The sequence below is a fragment of the Mastomys coucha genome, unplaced genomic scaffold (genome assembly GCF_008632895.1).
Source record: "Mastomys coucha isolate ucsf_1 unplaced genomic scaffold, UCSF_Mcou_1 pScaffold15, whole genome shotgun sequence".
Classification (NCBI taxonomy): Eukaryota; Metazoa; Chordata; class Mammalia; order Rodentia; family Muridae; genus Mastomys; species Mastomys coucha.
This window is the reverse complement of record NW_022196897.1, coordinates 25,674,594-25,696,520: the sequence shown is the minus strand read 5'-3', so window position 1 is coordinate 25,696,520 and position 21,927 is coordinate 25,674,594. Positions and strand designations below refer to the sequence as shown.

The 21,927-nt window shown below is 44.0% G+C and overlaps 1 protein-coding gene across 19 annotated transcripts in view; it reads left to right on the top strand.

Annotated features, from left to right (window-relative positions):
- Dennd1a (DENN domain containing 1A) overlaps nt 1–21,927 on the top strand; it is a 486,221-nt gene that overhangs the window by 329,913 nt on the left and 134,381 nt on the right. For all 19 annotated transcript variants that reach the window (XM_031370095.1, XM_031370090.1, XM_031370085.1 and 16 more), the window contains one exon: nt 10,920–11,045. In XM_031370095.1, the coding sequence (XP_031225955.1) occupies nt 10,920–11,045 (126 nt within the window). The remainder of the gene's footprint in view (nt 1–10,919; nt 11,046–21,927) is intronic.

The following is a 21,927-nucleotide window of genomic DNA, read 5'->3' as shown; positions in this document are numbered from 1 at the left end:
AGCAGTCACCATCCTGCCAGCAGAAGGTGCGGCTGAGTGCTGGTGCTGTCAGTGAGCATGATGAGCTTGGGAAGGGCATCGCAATCCAGTACAGCCAGAGGAGACATGTGGGAAGAACTAAGAAGTAGAAGGACCGGAGAAGTGTGGTCATAAGCACAAATTTGACTTCCAAGTGGGGCAGTAGGAAATGAACTAAGAATTCAGTGACACGTTGAGTTCTGTGCTATGGCATATCACAAACTAAGGGGATCTGTTTTCACTGTTTCTCAGCTTCCCAAAATCTGTCCAAAGATTCCTTCTGTCCCACATCTACCAATACATGACTTGAGTTTGGGGGACAGTTTGCATGAACTGTGTCACTCTGTCTGCTCTTAAGGAATTGTCTTCATTCTTCACTGGGCTGCCCACCACCAGTGTCCGCTCCATTGATGCATTCTATGCAAAGGAGCATTGTGATCCAGTGCACCGTGGCCAGAGTATGTGTTGTGTGTGATTTGTCAACAGTTGAGGGCTTTATGGGGCTTCATTAGAGATGCTGGGGCAGGGGCACTGTGGGACATCAGAAGAGCCCTCAGCAGTAAACCACAACGCTGAGCTTTGGAACGCAGTAAATGTTTAAGAGACTTCCTTCCTTTCATTACTGAATTTTACTTCACTTTTATACCAGTAAAGAGTTGTGTTTTATTGGTTGAAATTTCTTGATTCCGTTTTCCCCAGGTCTGTTTAAAGCTACATTTTATCTTTGAGGATGTTTGGCTCGCCGTGGAGGAAGTGCTGCCAGCGAATTCAATTAACTGGCAGAGCTCACAGATATTGTACATGGATTTCTTTTTTTTTCTTCCTTTTTCACAACTGCGACATAAACACAGCTGGGTTTAATATTTGTTGTAACAAAGATTTAACTTGAATCATTTTACTCCGGGTAATTAATGCTTGGAATGTGAGTTCCTCTGCTTGGTTTGTAATCCTTTGCGTTTTCCTGCTCACGCTATCTAGATAATGAAGTGTGCTCCTCCAGGTCTTTGCCCTGCCTTAAAACTGCTTAATATTTGGCCGTTCCCACTAGAGAGCAGATGCTTTTCTTTGCAAGAATTGAATTTCTGTCAGCTCTTTTATGCATCATGTGTTTGGAACTGTAAGTGGATCAAGTTGTTCATCACAGCAGGGACACTGTGAAACACATCTATTATACACACTTCCCACCCCCCCACCCCCGCCCTGCTTCCTGTTTTGTTTTGTTTTTTTTTTTTTTTTTTTTTTTCTCCCCTGAGGAGGTGGAGATGCCCAAATCCCCTTGGGAGATATCTCACTCTGTGTGGATATGCTCATGCGATCCACCATGGATCTTGCTTGGCTAACTCCCTAAGCATGAAAATCCATATCCCTTCAGCCCAGTCTTGTTGCTGGGACAGACTCCTCTTTTATCTTGGTAAACACCAAGCACTTCATTAACTCCCGAATACATACCAAGTTTGGGTCACTAAATAAATCCACTAAGCCCAGCATAATGAGTGACAGAAATTCCCAGTAATTGATCCCCTAGAAAATGTTTATTGTGAACCTATGACTTTCACGCCATAGAGTTGGGCTAATGTAGAAGAAAGCCACCATCTATTAGGCACCTAATATGTGCCTGTCACTGTGCTAGGGGCTTTGAAACTCTTGACATTGGATCTGTGTAACAATTCTATCAAAAAAAGGTGAAAGTACTTTATCACCTTGTTATTTAAAAAGAAAAAAAAAAGAGGTCAAAAAATAGGTCCACCTATAGGCATCTAGATAATAACTAGCAACCATGGCAGAATTTTTTTTTCCTTTTTTTTTTTTTTTTTTTTTTTTTTTTTTTTGGTTTTTCGAGACAGGGTTTCTCTGTATAGTTCTGGCTGTCCTGGAGCTCACTCTGTAGACCAGGCTGGCCTCGAACTCAGAAATCCGCCTGCCTTTTCCTCCCAAGTGCTGGAATTAAAGGCGTGCACCACCACTGCCCAGCCATGGCAGAATTTGAACTCAGATATGTCTGAACAACAGTATATATCAATAGACTCTGACAGATTTACTAAACATACATTTCTTGATTGACCATTCAAGGCATTGATTTTTGGTTGGTTTGTTCTAAGACAATCTTTCTGTGTAGTACAAGCTGGCCTAAAACTGGCAATGTTACCCAAGTTGCTTGCTAACTCTTGAATTAAAATGATTCTCCTGTCTCAGCCTCCTAAGTACCAGAACTGAGATATACACTTATGCCTAACTTGAAAGCACTGATTTATGGTTTTTGTTTGTTTGTTTGTTTGCACACTAACATTGTTCATTTTCACTATCCATTCTACACCAAGTCTCAAGGCCAATGACATTTCTGAACATCTTTGTGTCCATCTAAATCAGATCCATGGTAACAATTGAAATTTATTTTCCTTTTTTCTCAGAGCTCAGTGCAAGTGCACCCCTGTTTCTCAGAGCAAGCCACCATGTTCTCATAGTGCTGTTTTCTACATTTTGAGTCCTAGAATCTGTAGTGAGCTGATTCCCAGATTGTGTGGTTTAGTTTGTCAACTCAACACAGCATTGAAAAGCGCATCTTAGGAACGTTCCTGCAATGCCTCACTGTGAGGGCAGCAGTGAATTGGGGCATGCTTTTAGTGGGTGTCACTTAGTTTGCAGGTATTGCCTGGCACATTCACTGGTCTGCCAGAGAAATGCTTATATAGAGAAGTCATTACAGTGAACTCGTAAGACTGATTTTACTTTTGAAGAAACTCATCAGTCTTTCAACAAACATTTTTAGTCATTATTAACTTGAGCCTTCCTCTAAGCATTTTTCCTTAGGGCTCAGCAGTAGTCCCTTACTTTTGTTTCCTAGGCTGTTTGTTGTTGAATGGTTTTAGAAAGTGATAGAGGTTATGGTTTTTTGTTTAAGTGTCTTAACTCTCTTTTTGAAAGCACCTCTGCTTTTTTCAAAGGTAACTTACATTTTTATTTTGTATGTTCTGTTTGCATGTGAATGCTTCTTGGTTTATTCATGTTGACAACTGAAAAGCCTTGGACCTAATTAAAAGAATTTCCATGAGCACCTTTACTGAACCATTTCATTACGCGGCACTGCACAGATTGCATTGTGAAGCATGGTGATGACTTAAATATGACCTTTAATCCTGGACTGCCAGGAATTTTAGGGGGAGCCCTGCATTGAAAATATTCCCCCCAAAGCATGCATATGCATGTACATATTTGGTTAGAAATAATCTTTTTATCATATGGCCACCTACTAATATAAATATATGTCACTTTGAGCTCAGATCCTGTAATCTATAGTTGTTAGGATTTCCTACCTGCAGCGTGTGTGTGTGTGTGTGTGTGTGTGTGTGTGTGTGTGTGTGTGTGTGTAGTGTTAAAGCTGAACTGTTTTATAGAAAAAGCAAAGACAATTTTATTTACTCTGGACCAAAAAATGGGGGGGAGGGGCTGGAGCTGGTGGATTTTGCAGGAGGGTAGGAAAGTGTAAACACCTCAGCCAGTGTGTGTGCCTCTGTGTGGTGAGGGGCTGGAATGTGTGAGGGCATGGCAGACCCTTTCTGAACCTTTTTTGGTAGCTAGTGAAAGTAGGACTCTTGGGCTGGTGAGATGGCTCAGCGGGTAAGAGCACTGACTGCTCTTCTAAAGGTCGTGAGTTCAAATTCCAGCAACCACATGGTGGCTCACAACCACCCATAATGAAATCTGCCACCCTCTTCTATGTACTCATTTATAATAAATAAATAAATAAATAAATAAATAAATAAATAAATAAATAAATCTTTAAAAAAAAAAAAAGAAAGTAGGACTCTTTTGGTTTTGTTTTTAAATTATACTTTTTACTCCAACAATAGCATTCTAAGGATTTGAAGGTTTTCCTTGGGATGCTAACCAGAACCATTATGGCACAGTAGAGTAAGCATTCACCTAATGAAAATTGATCCTTTTGTCTGACAAAAAGCTGGTTAGAATTAGGACATTGCCTCTAACTTTCTGACTCACATGTAGCCCATGAGTTGTCAAGAGAGAAGGAGGAACAGAGATCAGGATCCCCAGGGTCATCACCTGCACCAGCACAGAGCTCTGCATAACTAGCATAGCCCTACACTCCCCCACAGAGAACCAAGATTTTTGTGGGAAAAAATGGGATGCAGAAGAAGCAATTAAACCCAACTGAGGTCAAGGTCCAACCATGTTCTCAAGAAAGAAATAGAAAAGCAGGGAATGAGCGGAAGCAGTAATGGAGATATATTAGGTTGGGAGAAAGTAAGCCAGTGTCATGAGTAAGTGTAATTTGCTGTCCTAAGAAACCCTGGCAGCAGTGAAAGTTAACTGGCTAGCATAGGCTGTGAGGTAGAGCAGACCCAGCCTTGACTTTGGTTTCTGCCTACACTGGACCGTCTGCTAGATGGGGTCCAAATCTCAGTTTCCTCATCTGTATAGCGGGGATAACAGTGCCTACCTCACCCAGTGTCTCTAAAGGCTTCATCCACTTGCCCTATCATTTTCTAACTAGTAGGGTGTTCCTGTTTCTTTTTCTTGATGAGTCCATAATTCTTTCAAAAGTTATCACTAGAAAGAGTGTGCTGTGAGATTACTCTCACATACCAAGACTTTCTGTTTCAAATTTGAGACAAGAGCTAGCAAAGGCATATAGATTAACTGGGAGCTAAGGAGATGGCTCAGTAGTAAAGTGTTTGCCATGCAAACTTCAGGACCTGAGTTGGGATCCCCAGCAACCACTTAAAAGAATCCAGAAACAACAGTATACCAGGAGTTCCAGAGCTGGTGAGGTAGAAACAGGAGGATCCCTGAGACTTAGGGGCCGTCCAGTCTAGCCAAACAGGTTCAGTAAAAGACTGCTTAAAAATAAGATTAGGGAGATGGTTCAGCATATTACAGTGTTTGCTTCACAAATACAAGGACCAGAGTTTGTATCCCCAAAGATCCACATAAAACCCAGAAGGGCTTGGTGGGTGGCCCACTTGTAATCTCAGGTAGTAGAGATGGGATCCCCGAAGCAAGCCAGCTAGCAAGACTAACCAAATCCATGAGTTCTAAATTCAACAAGAGACTTTGTTTTGAGGAATAAGGTAAAAAGTGATCAGTGAAGACACCCTTACATATGTACACCAAAAAGGGGATACAGGATGATAAAGAGGGGCACCCAGCATTGGTCTCTGGCCTTAGTGCACTCACCAAAAATAAATAGACTAGACCATTTTTTTACTGCTAGTGGCAAGAGGACAAAGTGAGCTAGTATTTTCTCTTTCTGCAGAAGAGAAAACAAGTCACTTTGCCCTCTGAACCCAGCCATGCTCCAGGGACTTTGGAACAAAGTCTAATATCTAGTTTATTCAAGAAAGGAAAACAACCAATTTGCTTGGAGGGAAATATGGCTCTCTGTCCCTTCTTATATTTAACTTGTCAAATTAGCAAACATTGAATTCCACAATTCACACACTCAGCAGTTTGTACAACTCTGTGCAGGGCTCCTGCACAGACAGGCTTGAGCCAGACTTGAGAACTGTGTTTCTAGTTAGGTGATATGCATTACTCGTGGCTATATCGTGGTGCAGAGGGCACAGTTGATCCATGGCAGGAGAACCTTGGTCTAGCCTGAGGTATCAGAATGAGAATATAGCACTTGAACAGGGCCCTGTGTCATCCGATATGGTATCCACTAGTCACAGATGGCCATTTAAATTCAAATTGAATAAAGTAAAATATGACTTTCAGTTTCTCAGTCATACCAGCCACATTTCAAGTGCTCTGAGCAATCTGCTTTTACATAGCACCTGGCAAGAGGTAGATCATTCCCATTAGTGTATAAAATTCAGTTAAACTATTCTAAACTGTGCATTAAGAAGATAAATAGGTTCTCACCAACTAGCACTCCAACTAGGAAATAGCCAGTGAGACTAGAGATCAATGAGTAACCATGGAAGTGGCAGAACCTTATCTGAATGACATAGGTCCAGACCTTGCTAGGATCCCTCAGAGCAATACTAAAATGCTTGAAATATCGTAAGCGGTTAGCACTGGTAGCAAAAAGTGGTTAAAAATATCTTGAAAAAAAAAAAAAACTGGCCAGTGGTAGCACATGCATGCATGCCTTTAATCCCAGCATTTGGGAGGCAGAGGCAAGCAGATTTCTAAGTTCAAGGCCAGCCTGGTCTACAGAGTGAGTTCCAGGACAGCCAGGGCTACACAGAGAAACCCTGTCTCGCAGAAAACAAACAAACAAAAATATCTTTGATATGACATATAACTCTCCTACCCCCAAGCCATAAGTTGCAACCAAGTGAGGAGATAGACATGTTGTTGAGTGCAAATTTTATCCGCCTCTTTCATAGGATAAAGATACATAATCTGCTATTATATAAAGAGCTAAAGGAAGTTGGTTGTGATAACACATGTCTTTTTTTTTTATGTTTTCCTAAATCTTTATTTTTATTTCTTTTTTTCTTTTTCTTTTTTCTTTTTTTATTAGATATTTTCTTTATTTACATGTAAATTTCTCCATTCCCAGTTTCACCTCCAAAAAACAAAGAAACAAACAAAAACAACAAAAACAAACCCCTCTTGCCTCCCCCCTCCCCATGCCTGCCACCCCACCCTCTCCCACTTATTGGCCCTGGCATTCCCCTACACTGGGGCACAGAACTTTCACAGGGCCAAGCTCCTCTCCTCCTATTGATGATCAAATTGCAATCCTCTACTATACACATGCTGCCAGAACAATCAGACCCCTCCATGTGCAGTCCTTGGTTGGTGGTTGAGACCCTGGGAGCTCTGAGGGTACTAGTTAGTTCATATTGTTGTTCATCCTAAGGGGCTGCAAACCCCTCAGCTCCATTGGTCCTTTCTCTAACTCCTTCACTGGGAACGGTAGCACATGTCTTTAATCCCAGCATTGGAGTGGGGGTGGGAGGAGCAAGGGCAGATCTCTGTGAGTTCAAGAGATACCTGATCTACATAGTCAGTTCCAGGATAGACAGGGCTACATAGAGAGACACTTTACAAAGAAAAAAAAAAAAAAAGGCTAAATAATGAGATGATAGATGACTTTATATATATACATATATATATAATGTATACACATATATTATACATAAAAAAGGCTAAATAATGAGATGATAGATGATTTTACATATGTACACATATATATTATATATATTATACATATGATTATATATATGTATATGTATGGTGTGGAACTCCCTTTTAAACCAGTAGTGACCTCATTTCTGCTGGTTGCTGAGAACTGGATTAAAAGGCCCAGGAGCTCTGCCTCATTCATTCATAGTAAAGCTCCAACCCAGCATATCTTCAGCCTTGGTTAGCAAAGAAGAGGCTAGTAAGCCCCGAGAATGATGAACAGGGCTTGATAGGGAGCCTCAAAGAAATTTGAAGGCTCTAGAAAATTTATTGTTGTGGATTTGGTTATAGGTTTCAATAAAGAATATTAGTAATAAGATGTAAAGGACCTGAAGTTTTTTTTTTTTTTTTTTTTTGGTTTTTCGAGACAGGGTTTCTCTGTATAGCCCTGGCTGTCCTGGAGCTCACCCTGTAGACCAGGCTGGCCTCGAACTCAGAAATCCACCTTCCTCTGCCTCCCAAGTGCTGGGATTAAAGGCGTGCGCCACCACGCCCGGCTTGGACCTGAAGTTTAACAGGTGAAGAAAACAGGAAGCCAGGTCACCAATCCCAGGCCTCAGCTGAGCAGATTCCACCTCTGTGCTACAGCCTGGGAAGTCTGTGGGAATGGAGGAGCTGGTGAAATCAAGAGACCTGAGAAAGAGAGAGATGCTGAGGACCCAGCACAGAGGCAGAGTACAGAAATAGGCTGAAGGAGGGCAATGCCACCTGTGGTGCTCTACCTACAGTGACTAACTGCTGCCTGTGTTCCCTCCCACTCACTCAGTATGCACCCACTTGTTTGCCTTGCTGCTGAGCTAAATCTCATTCAATGGATGGTGTGTTTCCTAAGCCCCATCCCACACCCAGGGTCCTTTCCATCTGAGATCAGCTCCTAATCCTGAGGAATGTGGTCCTAGCTCATGCAATTGTAAAAGCATTTCCAATCTTGTTTACTTTCGGCAGAAGTACTGTACTTGGGGGATCTGGGGCTCACAAGACACATGGTAGACCGCAGCTCATGGCAGAACCACCTACATGGTCCACAGGCCTAGCTTAGTGGTCAAAAGAAGTATCACAGATGTGGAACATCTGGATACCTTCTTTCCCTTACCCCAAGGCAGAAACTAATTTGACTATTAAAGAAAAATACCTCACTCTACTTCTTTATAATGAAAATAACATGCGTTTTTATGAAGGATAATCAAAACAATCAATTTTATAAAACAAAGTACCCTTACAGAGCTAATGATTGGTGCATGACACTTCTGGCTTTTACTGCACATGTATATATTACATGAGTTAGTAAATGATTCATGCTACACACACTGTTCTGCAATTTGAGTCCCATCTCCCTCTATTTGACAGTTTGGGGAACATCTTTTCATGATGGTTCAGAATGCTGCCCTTCCCAACTAAACAGTACTGTATCACTTCATGAGACTGTGGTCACTTCATGGACCCTGGTGATACAGATGCAGACAGTCTTTCAAAGAGTGAATGGATGTCCACAGCAAGACAGGCACAGACAAAAATCAAGTCTGTGAGCATGCTCTGGACTGAAGTGATTTCATATCAGTTCGTATAATGTCAAGCAGGACAGCCAGTCCAACCTGGTCTAAACAGCCCAGCTGTTCCAAAGGTTACCACCTTTGGGGAGGGCCCAGGTGCTAGAGGATTTGCCCCAGGATAAAGTCGTTATATTTGGTTATTTACAAGATTACCAGGACAGCAGTGAGTAGGTGGCATTGAGAAGAGGTAAAAACAGACAGTCCACCCAGATAATGAATTGAGCTGCACCTTGCAGGGCCAGGGTCGTGTGCACTGAAAGGTGAGGGCAGGTTCAGGGTGGTGCTGATGAGATGTCAGAGTAGCTGTGAGCAGGGATGAAGAGGCAGAGTCTGGCCTGGAGCTCAGGAGCTGGCTTGATGGTGCTGCAGTGCCCAAGGTGGATCGCAGAGGAGGAAGGCTACTGCAGAGAGGAACTGTTGAGTGCAGTCTTGTGCCCTCTTCCCTTTGTTTTCAGTCTTCCTCCCATGACAACTGATTAAAGGAGGAAGCCATCCTCACTGACACTTCTACCACCCCAAATTACCCCTGACAAGCCAGGGGTAGTGATATGACCAGCACCCCAGGAGCACTCAGGGCAAGTTCAGCTTTAGATGTATGATGGCGGGTTATTTAAGCCTTCCATTTTCTTCCTTTGCTTTTATTTAAGAGACAGAATGCAATTCTGAGCCATTAGATACACATAGATGTGCAGTTTCAAAGTTTGAAGTGCTGGCAGGTCAAGACAAAAGCTTCTCCATGGTGCGGGATGAGCGAGGTCTTCAGAAGTCTTGGCCTAGGTGCTCACGGGGTGTCAGGAGCCCCGGACCACTTGGCTAGCTTCAGACCAGCGGGGGCTGACAGGAAGGAGCTCACTTGTGTTTGCTCAGTTACCATCAGCGACTCCTTCTTTGTGTAAGATGGTAATGAGGCCATTAGGAGAGGCTCACCTGAAGTGCAGCTTGTGAATCCAAGGTAATTAAACACCTCCTGAATGAAAGGGAAAGGCCAGGGAAGGTTAAGTGAGGAATAATCCGCAGCACAGGTGGCCCAAGGCCTTTGAGGAGCCAGAAGAAGACTGACAGTGGCAGGCACCATTTCAAAGGATGGAAATGTCACCCTAGTCCTCAAGAGGGACAGGGTTTTTATTATTTTGGGGGTTGGGAGTAGGTAATTTTTTTTTAACATTTTAGAAAAACATGTTTTTTCATACTTCTATCTTAAGTTGAAAATTTATGGCAGAACCTTTCTAGAGGTCAAGGGTTCAAGGGGCCTGCATCACTCCTCAGGACCTGTCAGTACTGTGGTCCTTTGAGTCTGTGGTCCCAGAAAGGAAAGCACAGCAGAGGACTACATGCTTTTGTACACACACACATACACACACACACACACACACACACACACACACAAAACAGGTGCACTCACTCTTGCATGGATGATATGATAGATGTCCAATTACTTTCAGACGAAGACTGTATTCTGTCTCCCCTCACCTTATAGAAGTGGAGTGGCTGGCTCCTGTATGCTTATTCCTGCCCCTTCTGACCTGGATGTAGCCCAGGCAAACGACTTTCCTCTCTAGCCACCTCACTGTACTTGGTTGCAGGCCCTTTCTGCTGGTCTCCACTACACAAGCAACTTTGGCTCTTCAGGTTCTTGCCTCCAAACCTTTGCTGTCTCCATACCATGATCTGTATAATAGCTACTAGGATTCACCACCACAAAGCAGAAACTGGTAAATAAGGTATGGTATGCAGTAGAATATTGTTCAACCACAGAAAGGAGTGAAGACTTCAATATGTATTACCATATAGAAAACTGAGCATTGGGAAAGAATCTGAAAGAATCTGGTGACGTGAGCTACCTACTGGCCCTGTAGTTCCATGTACTTGACTTTTGCAGGAAGGGTTGGGCAGGTGCATGGTTTTCTAGGACTAGGGTGGGAACAGGAGGTTTTTTCTGGAAGTGGTGAAAATGTTCTAGAATTGGATGGTTTTTATTGTTGTACAACCTTAATTTATACCACCAAACTATATTCTCTAATGAGTGCATTTAGAGACTTGTGAAATATACCACAGCAATTCCTAATGCTGAAGACACCTTTTTTTCCCATCAAACTGACCTCCTCCTGGAATTGTCTGAGGCCCTGTGGGTGCCAGGCTCAGCCATCTGTCCCTCTATGAACTGTTCTCACAGTGTCTTCTTTCATATTTCACCAGATCTCCTCCCTGAAGAACAGGCTGAAGAAGGTCTCTACAACCACAGGCGATGGGGTGGCCAGAGCCTTCCTCAAGGCCCAGGCTGCTTTCTTTGGCAGCTACCGGAATGCACTGAAAATTGAGCCAGTAAGTAGCCTCTTGGCATATAACAGCATCTATGTTTGATTAGGGACCAAGAAGCCACCTCTGGATATGAGAAATCCTTGGTTCACCCTGAGAAGGTTTTGTGTGTGTGTGTGTGTGTGTGTGTGTGTGTGTGTGTGTGTGTGTGTAAAATGGAAGGTCTCAGGTAAAGAAGTTTTGCATGAGTCCCTCCTTCTTACAGTGAAAGGAAGATATGAAGGCTCACAGGACAATTGTGAGAGAGTGACAACCAAGTCCACATTTCAGATGAGGACACCAAGGCTTCAGGGAAGAGAAATGACTTACCAACAGCCCCAAAGCTCATGATTTTGCCCTATGTTTCACTGCCCCTTGTCTTTTAAAGGGTCCCTTCATCCTAGGAATTCACATTTTGGTGGCTCCCTGTATATAGTCGTGATTTAAATGAGCACGACACAGTAAGGACTGAGCATTAATGTCACCTACATTCCTAGCTCTCCACTTCCCTCAGCCCGATTGACCATTCATTTCCCTTGCCTGCCCTGTGAGGTAATGTTGAGTAGTTACAAAGTGGTCAGTCTTTCCTGAAATGAAAGGCAGCTCCACCACTTTTTACTGCTTCTACTTGAAGCTTCCCACTAATGTTCCTCTACTCAGCCTACTTTTGCCTTCTGGCTGGGCAGAATGCCTGTATAGCCCAGGCAGACTGTGTGAGAGACCAACTGTGGTCATACTGATCCAGGTTAACATAATCTGTTTCTAGTTTCCTCCTAGGTCTTTCTAATGTTTATCAGCTTAAAACAAGTTCCCATGTCCCGCTTGTCTGGAAGGGAGCTGGCTCCAACTCTGACATGATCTTGGGCCCAGACAAGCCAATCAAGTTTTAAAAGTTAGCATAATTAAAGGAAAATATTGTCCTCACTCCTCTCTAAAAGGAGAATGGGAGAGCTGGCCCAGTCCTTCCCCAGGCCTGGTAGGACCCAGATAGCTGGACACATTTTCACCCTGGTACTTGCCTCATGGTTGTCACATGCATGTCTAGAATCCAGAGTTTATTGAATCCAGTGCATAGTACTGGATCTGAGCTGGACATAAGTGCCTCTAGAAGAAGAATTTCTGGTTGCCTCTGACTGACAGGCTCTGGGTTAAAGCACTGAAACCCTGCCATTTAAACCTGGCTCAGGGCTTCTTAGCTGTATAAAACTTGAACAAGTCACCCTATGTGGTTAAACTTTACTTTCTTCACCTACAAAAGTGGATACACGTTGCTTCTCCTTTATGGTTCTTGTTAGCCTCAAACAGCCCTGAAGTGTGTCTTAGGAAAGGTGAGACCTAATGAGTAAGGCTTGAAAGAACAGAACAGAGGTATCATACCCTGTCACAGGTATGGGCTGTCAAGCATACCAAGGCTTGTGGTCTGAAGGTGGAGATGGGCTGAGACAAATTCGGCAGAGGCTTGGATGCTGGTGTAGGAGTGTGTGCTTTACTCTGTAGGAGCATAAAGTTCAGCATGGAGATATGATACCACTGATGGCAGGGTTGAACGTTAAGATAATGATGGGCTACACCAGAGTGTTCCATGGTGGAAAAAGAGGCTTGACCTCCTAATAGATGAAAAATAGTAGACAAATGGCATATAATGTTAAAGTGGCTCCAGAGATTGGGAGGCTGAGAGAGGCTGCAATTGTGCCTCTGGTACAAACAGGAAAGCCTGATGCCATGGTATTCATACCATGTGGTGTGGTATGGATTTGTGGTAGAAATGACTTGGCATAGACTAAATGTTCACAGTATGCACTCGTTGAATGCCTCTGTGGCTCTATCACCCCATGTGATGCATACTACATAGACTTCAAAGCAAGAGCTGGAACCAATGGCAGGCTTGGCTATAGACACAGAGTATTCTCTTGAATCTTTAAGTTGTCATTTGGTCATTTGCTGTAGGTACTATGGAGAAGAGAGCACAAGATCAATTAGATGATTCGTGTTTTGGTGGGGAGAAGTTTTCTTCTTAGAATCCATGGGTTGTGGCATTCATCACTCACATTCATCTGTGTAAGGATGGCTTCTGTCAGTAAAAGGGACACTGGAAGGCCCGAGGTTTCCCAATTAAGCATTGCGCCAACAGTGTTCACTATGTTACCTATGTGATTTTTAAATAATAGATTTAATTCTAGCAGTTTCTCCTCTTTGAAAAATGGGGCAGTACAATACCTCATGCAAGATTGTTTATAATGGCTGCCGAGCACACATGAGCATGAGAAGTGGCTGCAAGGAGGGAGTGAATGACGTATAAGGTGATGATCTGCGGCATGGGGCTGGCAGTGCTGTGGGATGAGAGTGCTTCCCCATAACTATATGTCTTTTAGTGGTCTTCTTATAAAATTGCACAATTAGTGCTCAGAAGATGGCTCAGCAGCTAAAAATGCATACTGTTCTTGCAGAGAACCTGAGTTCAGTTCCCAGCACCCACATTAGGAGACTCATAATAACCTGTAACTCCAACACCAGAAGAACTGATATCTTCTAGCCTCCATGAGCCACAGTGTTCAAGCACATAGACACACCCACATACACTCGTAATGATAGATAGACAGATAGATAGATAGATAGATAGATAGATAGATAGATAGATAGATAGATAGATAGATGGATGTTGTATTTTGAGGATGTAGCTCAGTTAATTTGAGGGTGTAGCTCAGTGTAGCCTGTGTGGTAATACACACAAGGCTCTGAGATCTATCCATTGCACTAAGAGAATAAAATAAAATAGCTCCCACTCTTGGTTAAAATGTTTAAAGAAATAGAAATAAGAAGCACCTTGGTCCCATCATCTAGAGTTGAGGTGGTATCAGCAGGCCTCCACCCTATTTGTTGTCTTTGATTTGCTTTTGGTTCATTTTGCTTGAGTCTTGGGTTTTAGTTTTGCTTTGTTTTGTTTTCTTCTGTTAGGCAGTTGAGCTATCCTTAACCAAGCAACCCAGCATGCCACTTACTAGTCTGTTTTTGCTGTTAGTATGAGTAAGCACTTTCACATCATATAAAATCTCTTATCAAATGTCATTGAGAACAGCCTGGTTGTGGACCACGGTTACCTGGGAGACTTCCAGAGGGTGAATATGTAAGCCCACTGACAGGTTTTTATCTAATACCTCTGATCTGAAATCAGGGCCAAGGCCTACTCATTATCCTGATGCTGGTCTTATTGGCTGTTGTTGACATTCCCCAATTTTAAGCCACACTAATGAGAACATCTTTTCATATGTAGTTTGAATGATTTTTCTTCTTTTTTTTCTTTTTTAGTTCTTTCTATTAGGATATTTTTTAACTTTTTTATTGATTCTTTGTGAATTCACATCATGTACCCCAATTTCATTCATCCCTCCATTCCTCCATATCTGCACTTAGCCCTTGCAACCTCCCTGTCTAAAGAAAAAAACAAATACAAAAACAGAACAACATCTTGCAGTGGAAGCTGCCATGTATCACACAGTGTGTACCCTTTTATCCACACTTCTTTGCTTGCAAATGTTCTTTGCAATGAGCCATTGGTCTGGTTTGAGGTCTCTGGCTTCTGCCACACTGTCAATACTAGATCCTCACCGAAATGCCTCTTAGATATCCTGCTGATGCCCCGTGTTATGGACATTCTTCAGCTTTGGTTCTGTAGGACTGACCCCTTCACAAGCTCCAGCACTTCATAGATGGAGATGTTGGAGTGGATCTGGGCCTGGTTGGTAGCTGAGTTGGTCAGCCTGCCAGTGCTCCTGCATCCACACCACCAGGGCCAGCTCTTCTGCTTTGACCAGGTGAGGAATGGGCAAGTTTTCCTGTCCTTGAGAGCTATGGTGTAGGTCATGCTCTCCTGCTCTCATGCCCTCCAGGTATAGCTCACCTGTACCCTTTACCAGGGCCAGCTCTACTGTCCTGCCCAGGTGAGGTGTGGGGCTCACTCTCCCGAGTGCTGTAGCCCGTGAGAGGTGGGACCAGCTCTCCCACACTGCCCAGTTGAGGGTCAGGGTCAGCTCTATTCAAACCTCAGAATCAACATGGCCCCAGGCAGCAGCCCAGACAGACCTCTGCTGTAGCAGGACCATATACCCAGACATGGCCCTAAGCAGCAGTACAGGCCAGGATTTCACCATGGCCGCAGGTGGCAATGCAGGCTACTCACATCAGACTGTTCTTCACCACTCTCGACTCTCCAGTTTTTCCTCTCTTCAGAGCACACAAAGCTTCTCTTCCTCTCCCATCATTCAACCACCTACTTGCTGGCTTCTACAGCACCCTGCCCATTGAGGGCAAGACATGGCCTGTGGTGTCCTGAATGATTTTTCTTAAGCACTTTCTCTAGTCTGGATTTACTTAGGTCAAAGGATCCAAGAACATTTCAAGCTTTGGTGCTGAGGGGAGGAAGAAATGGGTGGCTGTGTGGAGAACAGAACCAGAGAGGCTGAGGAAAGGAACAGGAGCCGGAGAGCAGAGAGCGCCTACACAGAAGAGGGCCCTGAGCAGCCTGGGAGTCACTGCCCACCCCTCTGCCACTTGCCGTTACTACTTGTGCTGTCCAAATGGCTGTGGTGTCTTCCCACCCAGACCAGTACTGTGTTGTGGTAGGAAATGGTGACCTCAGAGTAACCACTTGCATTGTTCTGAAAACATGAGCTGCTGCTGTCTACTCTACGTCTAGGCAGCTGTGACTTAGGGCTCCTTCAGACCTCTGAGCCTCAGTTTCTTTCCATGTGGAGCCTGACCCTTGCAGGATTGTAGGGAAACATGGATAAGCCTAGGCCAGGGCCTGCCTGCCGCCCTTGAACAGCAGCAACCTGCCTCCTATTCCTTGCTCGGATTCCTCTCCAGCCAGAAGTATTTGGGATGCAGCTCCTGCAGGGCCAGTTGATCCCTGCCTGCCTATGTCCTGAAAGGCTCCTGCCCATGACTTAGCTCACCTGAGAGCCTTTGTAGGTTTTTATTTGGTTACTTTGTTTTGTTTTCATTTTTTCCCTCACTGGAAACATTCAGAGTGCCTTTGAGCTTTGTTTTGCCGGGATCCAAAGGAAAGGGAAGGGCCATCTTGCTGAGGCTTCTCTGTACTGGGCCTAGCCTGGGCTAGGTGGGTCTTTTCAGGGCCAGATGTTTCAAAGGGACTTCCTGTAGTCAGAAAGTGAAAGTGAGAGAATAACTGTCCACCCCTCCTCAGTGGTCCCCACAAATCAGACATAATTCACCTTCAAGTGGCTTCCCAGCCACAATCTTTCCTGTTTACCTGAACTTTGTCTTGTCCATTTACAGATGGGGCAGAGGCTCTACTTGGCAATGACTTCCCAGAATGTAGGAGAGCCAGGAGGAGACTCCAAGACAAGGTTCCTCCCACTGCACTCCCCTTCCTGTCTTTGTTTAGTTCTCATGAGTCCCATCCTAATAATTCTGTTTCCTGTGCTAAGCACAGGCCATGGCACAGAGTGTAGGTTTAGCTGGTGTATTTTGGACCAATGGACAGAAGAATGGGTGTAAGAAATGAGAGGATAGGGAGTGTGGGGAGGCAGAGGTTGGCCCCAGGCCTGTGTTCCGTGTAGATTCACTCCTCCTTATCTTGTCTGGAGGCTCTGGAGATAGCTTTTCTCTGGAAGAGGGGAGGTGTCTGCAAATCACGGGGGCATGTGACCCACTTTTCAGTTACCTGGAAAAAATCAGTGGCAAAGCCCAGGGCATTTAACAGTGTTGCCCAAGCCAACTTGTTCTTCCCACTTAAATGACAGAACCACAAGCAGCCAGGAAGCCCCATTCGGAGAACCTCTTTATCCATGTCAAGCACTGCACAGGCTCCAGCTCATTTATTTAGGCCTTTCTTGCTCTCTGACACGCCTCCTGGTAGTTGCCAGGCAACTGTGGGAGCAGCAGTGTGTGTTGGGGATTAACTAGTTAGGGCTGGGGTCCTTTTTGGCAAGAAGGGGATGAAAGACAAATGATTTTAATTGCTAGGCCAAGGGTCCATTATCTGCTTGGTAGAAGAGTACAACTTTCACAGGGTGTGGATAGCAGTGTGATTCTTGAGTTTGCCTTGAATGGTCCCCGTTTCTCTCCTAGGGAGAAGCATGCTTTTTAAAAAGAATATTCTACTTTGCGCCTTTGTTTAAAATGATATCATCAGGAAATCTGAGCAAGACTGATCCACCCCCTTTGAAACACACTGGGCTGTTTTGAAGAACTCTTGAAGATAGTTTAAGCTTTTATTTGATCCTTCTATGCAGTCTCTTAACTCCTCCTCTACATGGAGTTGCCATGAGGCAGTGCATATGAGGATACATCTCCTGTATCTGGCCATATGGGTCCTGGAAATGTCTACTCAAAGAGTACGTTTGCTGGGCACGTTGGCACCTGGGGAAATGGCCTGTTCTGTGTGGCGGCTGTGGAAACACAGCTTGGTGAAACATTATGGGTAGTCTTATTTAGTTAGCCAGGGTGGCTCTCTCAGGGCCAACCCACTGGCCTGCCTTCCCTGAGGTGACAGGAGCCCAGACCCTGCCCTTAGTGCTGGGGGGAATGCTATAAACAAGCTGTAAGAACACTTGGCACCCATCTCAGTCAGTCCATTCTAGGTGCAGATGAAGAACCCTCATGTCATTCACCTTACATCCCTTGGTTTTGTACTTGTTTTTGCTGAGTCATATTTATCCACCTAAAACCTCTCAAAGGCACAGAAGTTAAGATAAAGGCAGATTGATAGCTTGGCTTTCAAGCATGAATGCACCAGGCTGTGCTGTAGCAGGTCAGAATTGCACCACAGATTTCAGAATTCTGTTTAAGTAATATTGCCCATCTCCTGAGCTTGCAGAGAGGAACCCATGTTTATGTTTACTTTTGGAGAGATGAAAAATAGGAAATTATTCTTAAATTTAAAAAATTAAGGCATCACCACAATTCCACCAAACGTATATATCTGTCTATCTTTGTGTATATGTGTATATGTACTTTATGAATGTATTACATTTACTTGTTTCCCATGATACAAAGGTTATCCAGAGCTCAACAGATTAAAGATTAAAGTCTGTTTGTCCCACATTGAATGTGGCATCTTATACATTTTACACTGTATGTCACTGAGTAAGCCACAGTCATTATTGCCCTAGCCATACTCCCCTGCTGGGCTGTTAAGTTGTTCTTACTGCTCAGTATTTTAGGTAAAAATCTACCAACATCTCAGTTAATAAAGCTTTGGGAAGCCCTTATTCCTAAGCCTTCTGGGTAAAAGAAATTCAGGTGTGCGCAGGGGCCTGACTCTGGGGGCCTACTTGTTTCAGTGTGGGGAAAAGGCCATTTTCAGCTGACTCACATGACAGAGGCTGAGTGGGACACACCAAAGGCCCCTGATGGGCTGTGGTGTACTAAGGATTCCTAGAGCTCTAATAGGACAGTGACTAATTCCCCATGTTTCCATCTTGAACCCAGAAGGACTTAAGCAGCCTTAAGACACTACATTCAGCACAGATGAAAAACAGGAAACCAAGGAACTGGAATGGGTACTTGTGACCAAGCACAGGCCCTGTGACTCTCTACACATCATATGAATGGGGAAATCTGGAATGGACCTGAAGTCTGTCTTTAGACTGTCTCAGTTGTGGAAAATACAAGCTTTGTTGTTGAGGCCATTGCCAGTTGCACAGCTCAGGTATAGTTGCACTCGCAGGGCTGCACAGCTCTCACCCCTGGAAGTTCTTATAATCTCCCATCCCTGTCAACTGATCCTGAAAGTTCATTACAGTAACTTCCTGTCTCTGTCTCCTGCAGTGCTTGGTAACCTCTAATCTACCATCTATGCTCCCCACTGATGTTTTTCTAGAAGTAGAACAGCACTCTGTTTGTCTTTCTTTGTTTGGCTTATTTCATGTGACATAAATTCAAAGTCCATCCAAGTTGCAATAGATATCAAAATGCCATCCCTTTTCAAGACTGAGTAATAGTCTGGACATGAACAAACCCCATGTGTTTTCCCTTCATCTTTTGACTATTCACAAATCTTTCCTACAAACCTGGGCTTCATAAAGGTGAGTTGTCTCACCTCTTGGCTCCTGTGACTAATTCTACAGCCTGTGCACAAGCATGATGCCTGGGGTGGAGGCACTATATCTTGTGGTAGTGCAGTGTTTAACATTTTGTTTGCTTTGAGGGGCTAAGATGGATATTATACAGGCTGGCAGATGCTCTTCTGCTGAGCCACACCCTAGCCCCCTGGAACCACCAAATTGTTTTTTTCACAGAACCCAAGCTTTTGTTACACGCTTAGCAGTAACTTTATGAAGCCCAGATTTGGGAAAGGCTTGTGAAAAGCTATCTCATTTTCCCACTTGTGGTCAAGCAGTCTGGGAATTACAGCCTGAACCACCAGCCTGAGCTAAGGAGGTGCACTGAGAACAGGAGTTCAGAGCGGACTGCACAGGCCTCCCCTCTCTCCTGCCCCATCTGAACTACTGCTCATCTGAATTCAAGATCATGTCCTAAGAATGGAGCAGGGAGTGATCCCCCTGGCACTGGGCTCTTGGAGCCGCCACCACGGCAGCTCTGTGACTCTAGGGAGCCGAGGAGGTCCCAGCCTGAGGGGAAACATGGCTGTGGGTACCAGGCTTTGACTCTCTCATTCATTAGTGGATACATTTGAAAGTCCTTCCACTCTTGAGTCTCACAATTCTTATCTGTAAGTGGAAATAACACCTACTTTGTATGAATATTGAGAAAAATGTTATGCATATAAAACACCCACACAGTGCCATGCTGATAAAGATACTGGCTAAAAGTTGGCCTTTCCTGGATGACGGAGGGGGGGGGGGTTGAAGTGGGAAGCAGAGAGAAAGCAGTGGGAAGCTGCTGCACTCTAGAACACTGGCATGTGTATGCAGCAGGACACCCGTAGCTGTTCAGAGCACAGAGCCTACAGCCATTCTGTCTTCCTTATGAGCTAGCAGAGGAAATGCATCTTCTATCTCAAATGCTATGTGCTAACATGAAGGAAATCTCACATTAAATGGTTTCCTTTAATAAGCATTTGCTATTTGTTCATCTGTGTCATTGCTTCCAGCACTTACAGGTAGGTGTGGTTCAAGAATAGGACATTCATTTTTTAAAATGAGAACTGTCAGTTTTAAAATACATTAAGGAAAATATAATTGAAGCTTTTAAAAAGAGAGAAAGATTTTGCCATTGAGAAAAGTGACTGTGGTTCACCAAATCAGCCACAGCACAGACACTGGTACAGCTCCAGATGCTTCGTACCTCAAACTCACACAATCAGTGCCAGATGAACTGAGAGCTGTTGTTCTAGAAGTAGATTGCACAGTTGAAAAAAGTAGCCCCTAAGTGTGAGAAGATGTGAAAAAGTAAAATATAGCAGCATGTTATAGGTTGTCTCAGCAGAACACCAAGCCCTGACTCAGTTTCATTTGATAATCCTGCCTCCTCTCTCGTGTTGTTCCTCTAAAATGAGTTTGACAGGCCTGGTGTCCCTCACAGAGCATCAGTACATGTTCAGCCAGTGACTGCTAGTGAGCAAGATGAATGGCTAATACCTACCTGCTTTCTATGCTTGGAATGGTGGTCATGTTTTAGTATAGCCACTTAGTTTTTTTAAAAAATGTAGCCAAGCAGTGGTGGCGCATGTTTTAATCCCAGCACTCAGGAGGCAGAGGCAGGCTGATCTCTAAATTTGAGGCCAGCCCAGACTGCATATTGAGTTCCAGGACAAAGACCACACAGAGAAACCCTGTCTCAAAACAAACAAACAAGAAAAAAAAAGTGTCCCCTACAACATCATCTGAGGATGCACACACAAGCTAACACACACAGCAAGCATATCAACATAAAATAAAGGCCTGGCCAGGCAGCTGTATGGAAGCTGACCAAAGTCATTTAGGATCTGGAAAGGATCATGTGTGAAGTCATCATGCAGTCTGTATTCTCTTCTAGGTTATATGTGCAGGAAGAGAGCTTGACCTCAGGATTGGCTATGACCACAGTAAATGTATCTTTGTTGGAAGTAGAAGCAAACATCGGTGGTTACAGTTACCATGTTTAAATCAAACCGTTTCATTATATGACTTTTTTGCCTTTCAATGAGACCCTGAGAAGGAAATCTTTCTGATTCTTTTGCAATAACACCGAACAGTCTGGAGCTGCCTGTGACCATGCCCACATAGCCATGTTGTGAGCTTCTCAGGCGCAGGGCAGCACACCATTCTTTCCTACACTCGCATTCAGTAGAGGACTGTAATGTCCATGGAGCCATGGTGTTTGTGGTAATTATGATAAATAGAGGATAAAATGGTAGATTTCTTCTCCCTTCCTGCTGCTGGGCTTCTAAGCACATTGACTTTGTAGGGGGCAGGTTGTTGGATACATTCTGCAGTAGATAATGACACTACAGTCTGTCATCACCTCCCAGGAGGAACTAGGGACCTGGACAGGAGGGCATGGAGTCCCTGACAAGTGTCCCTGACACAGAGCCTCCTCAGTACCTAGGACAGACATTCTCATCAGCTATCCTTGGAATTAATGAATGATCCTAGCTCTTATAATCTCATTTTTTGTTTGGGACTCTCAAAGCAGTTTTGTTAAATAGGTCATTAAGACTTCAAGTCTTGAAGAAAATAATGACTAGAGTATTTATTCTGTTGGGGCTTTTTGCATGCTACAGTCCCTTTGTTGTTTTTCCCTCCCCATACAGAGACAGATAGCCCCATTTTACTGACAAGAAACCGAGGCTGGGAAAGGTGGTGTCACTTTTTGTTTTCAGAATGGCAGAACTGGAATCCAACCCCTCCATCTGCCTAACTGTGGGGGCCATGCACTTTGCCCTCTACATGCTCCACAGTGGGGATGACCATATGGTCTGTGTTACATACAGTTTGAGGGGCCT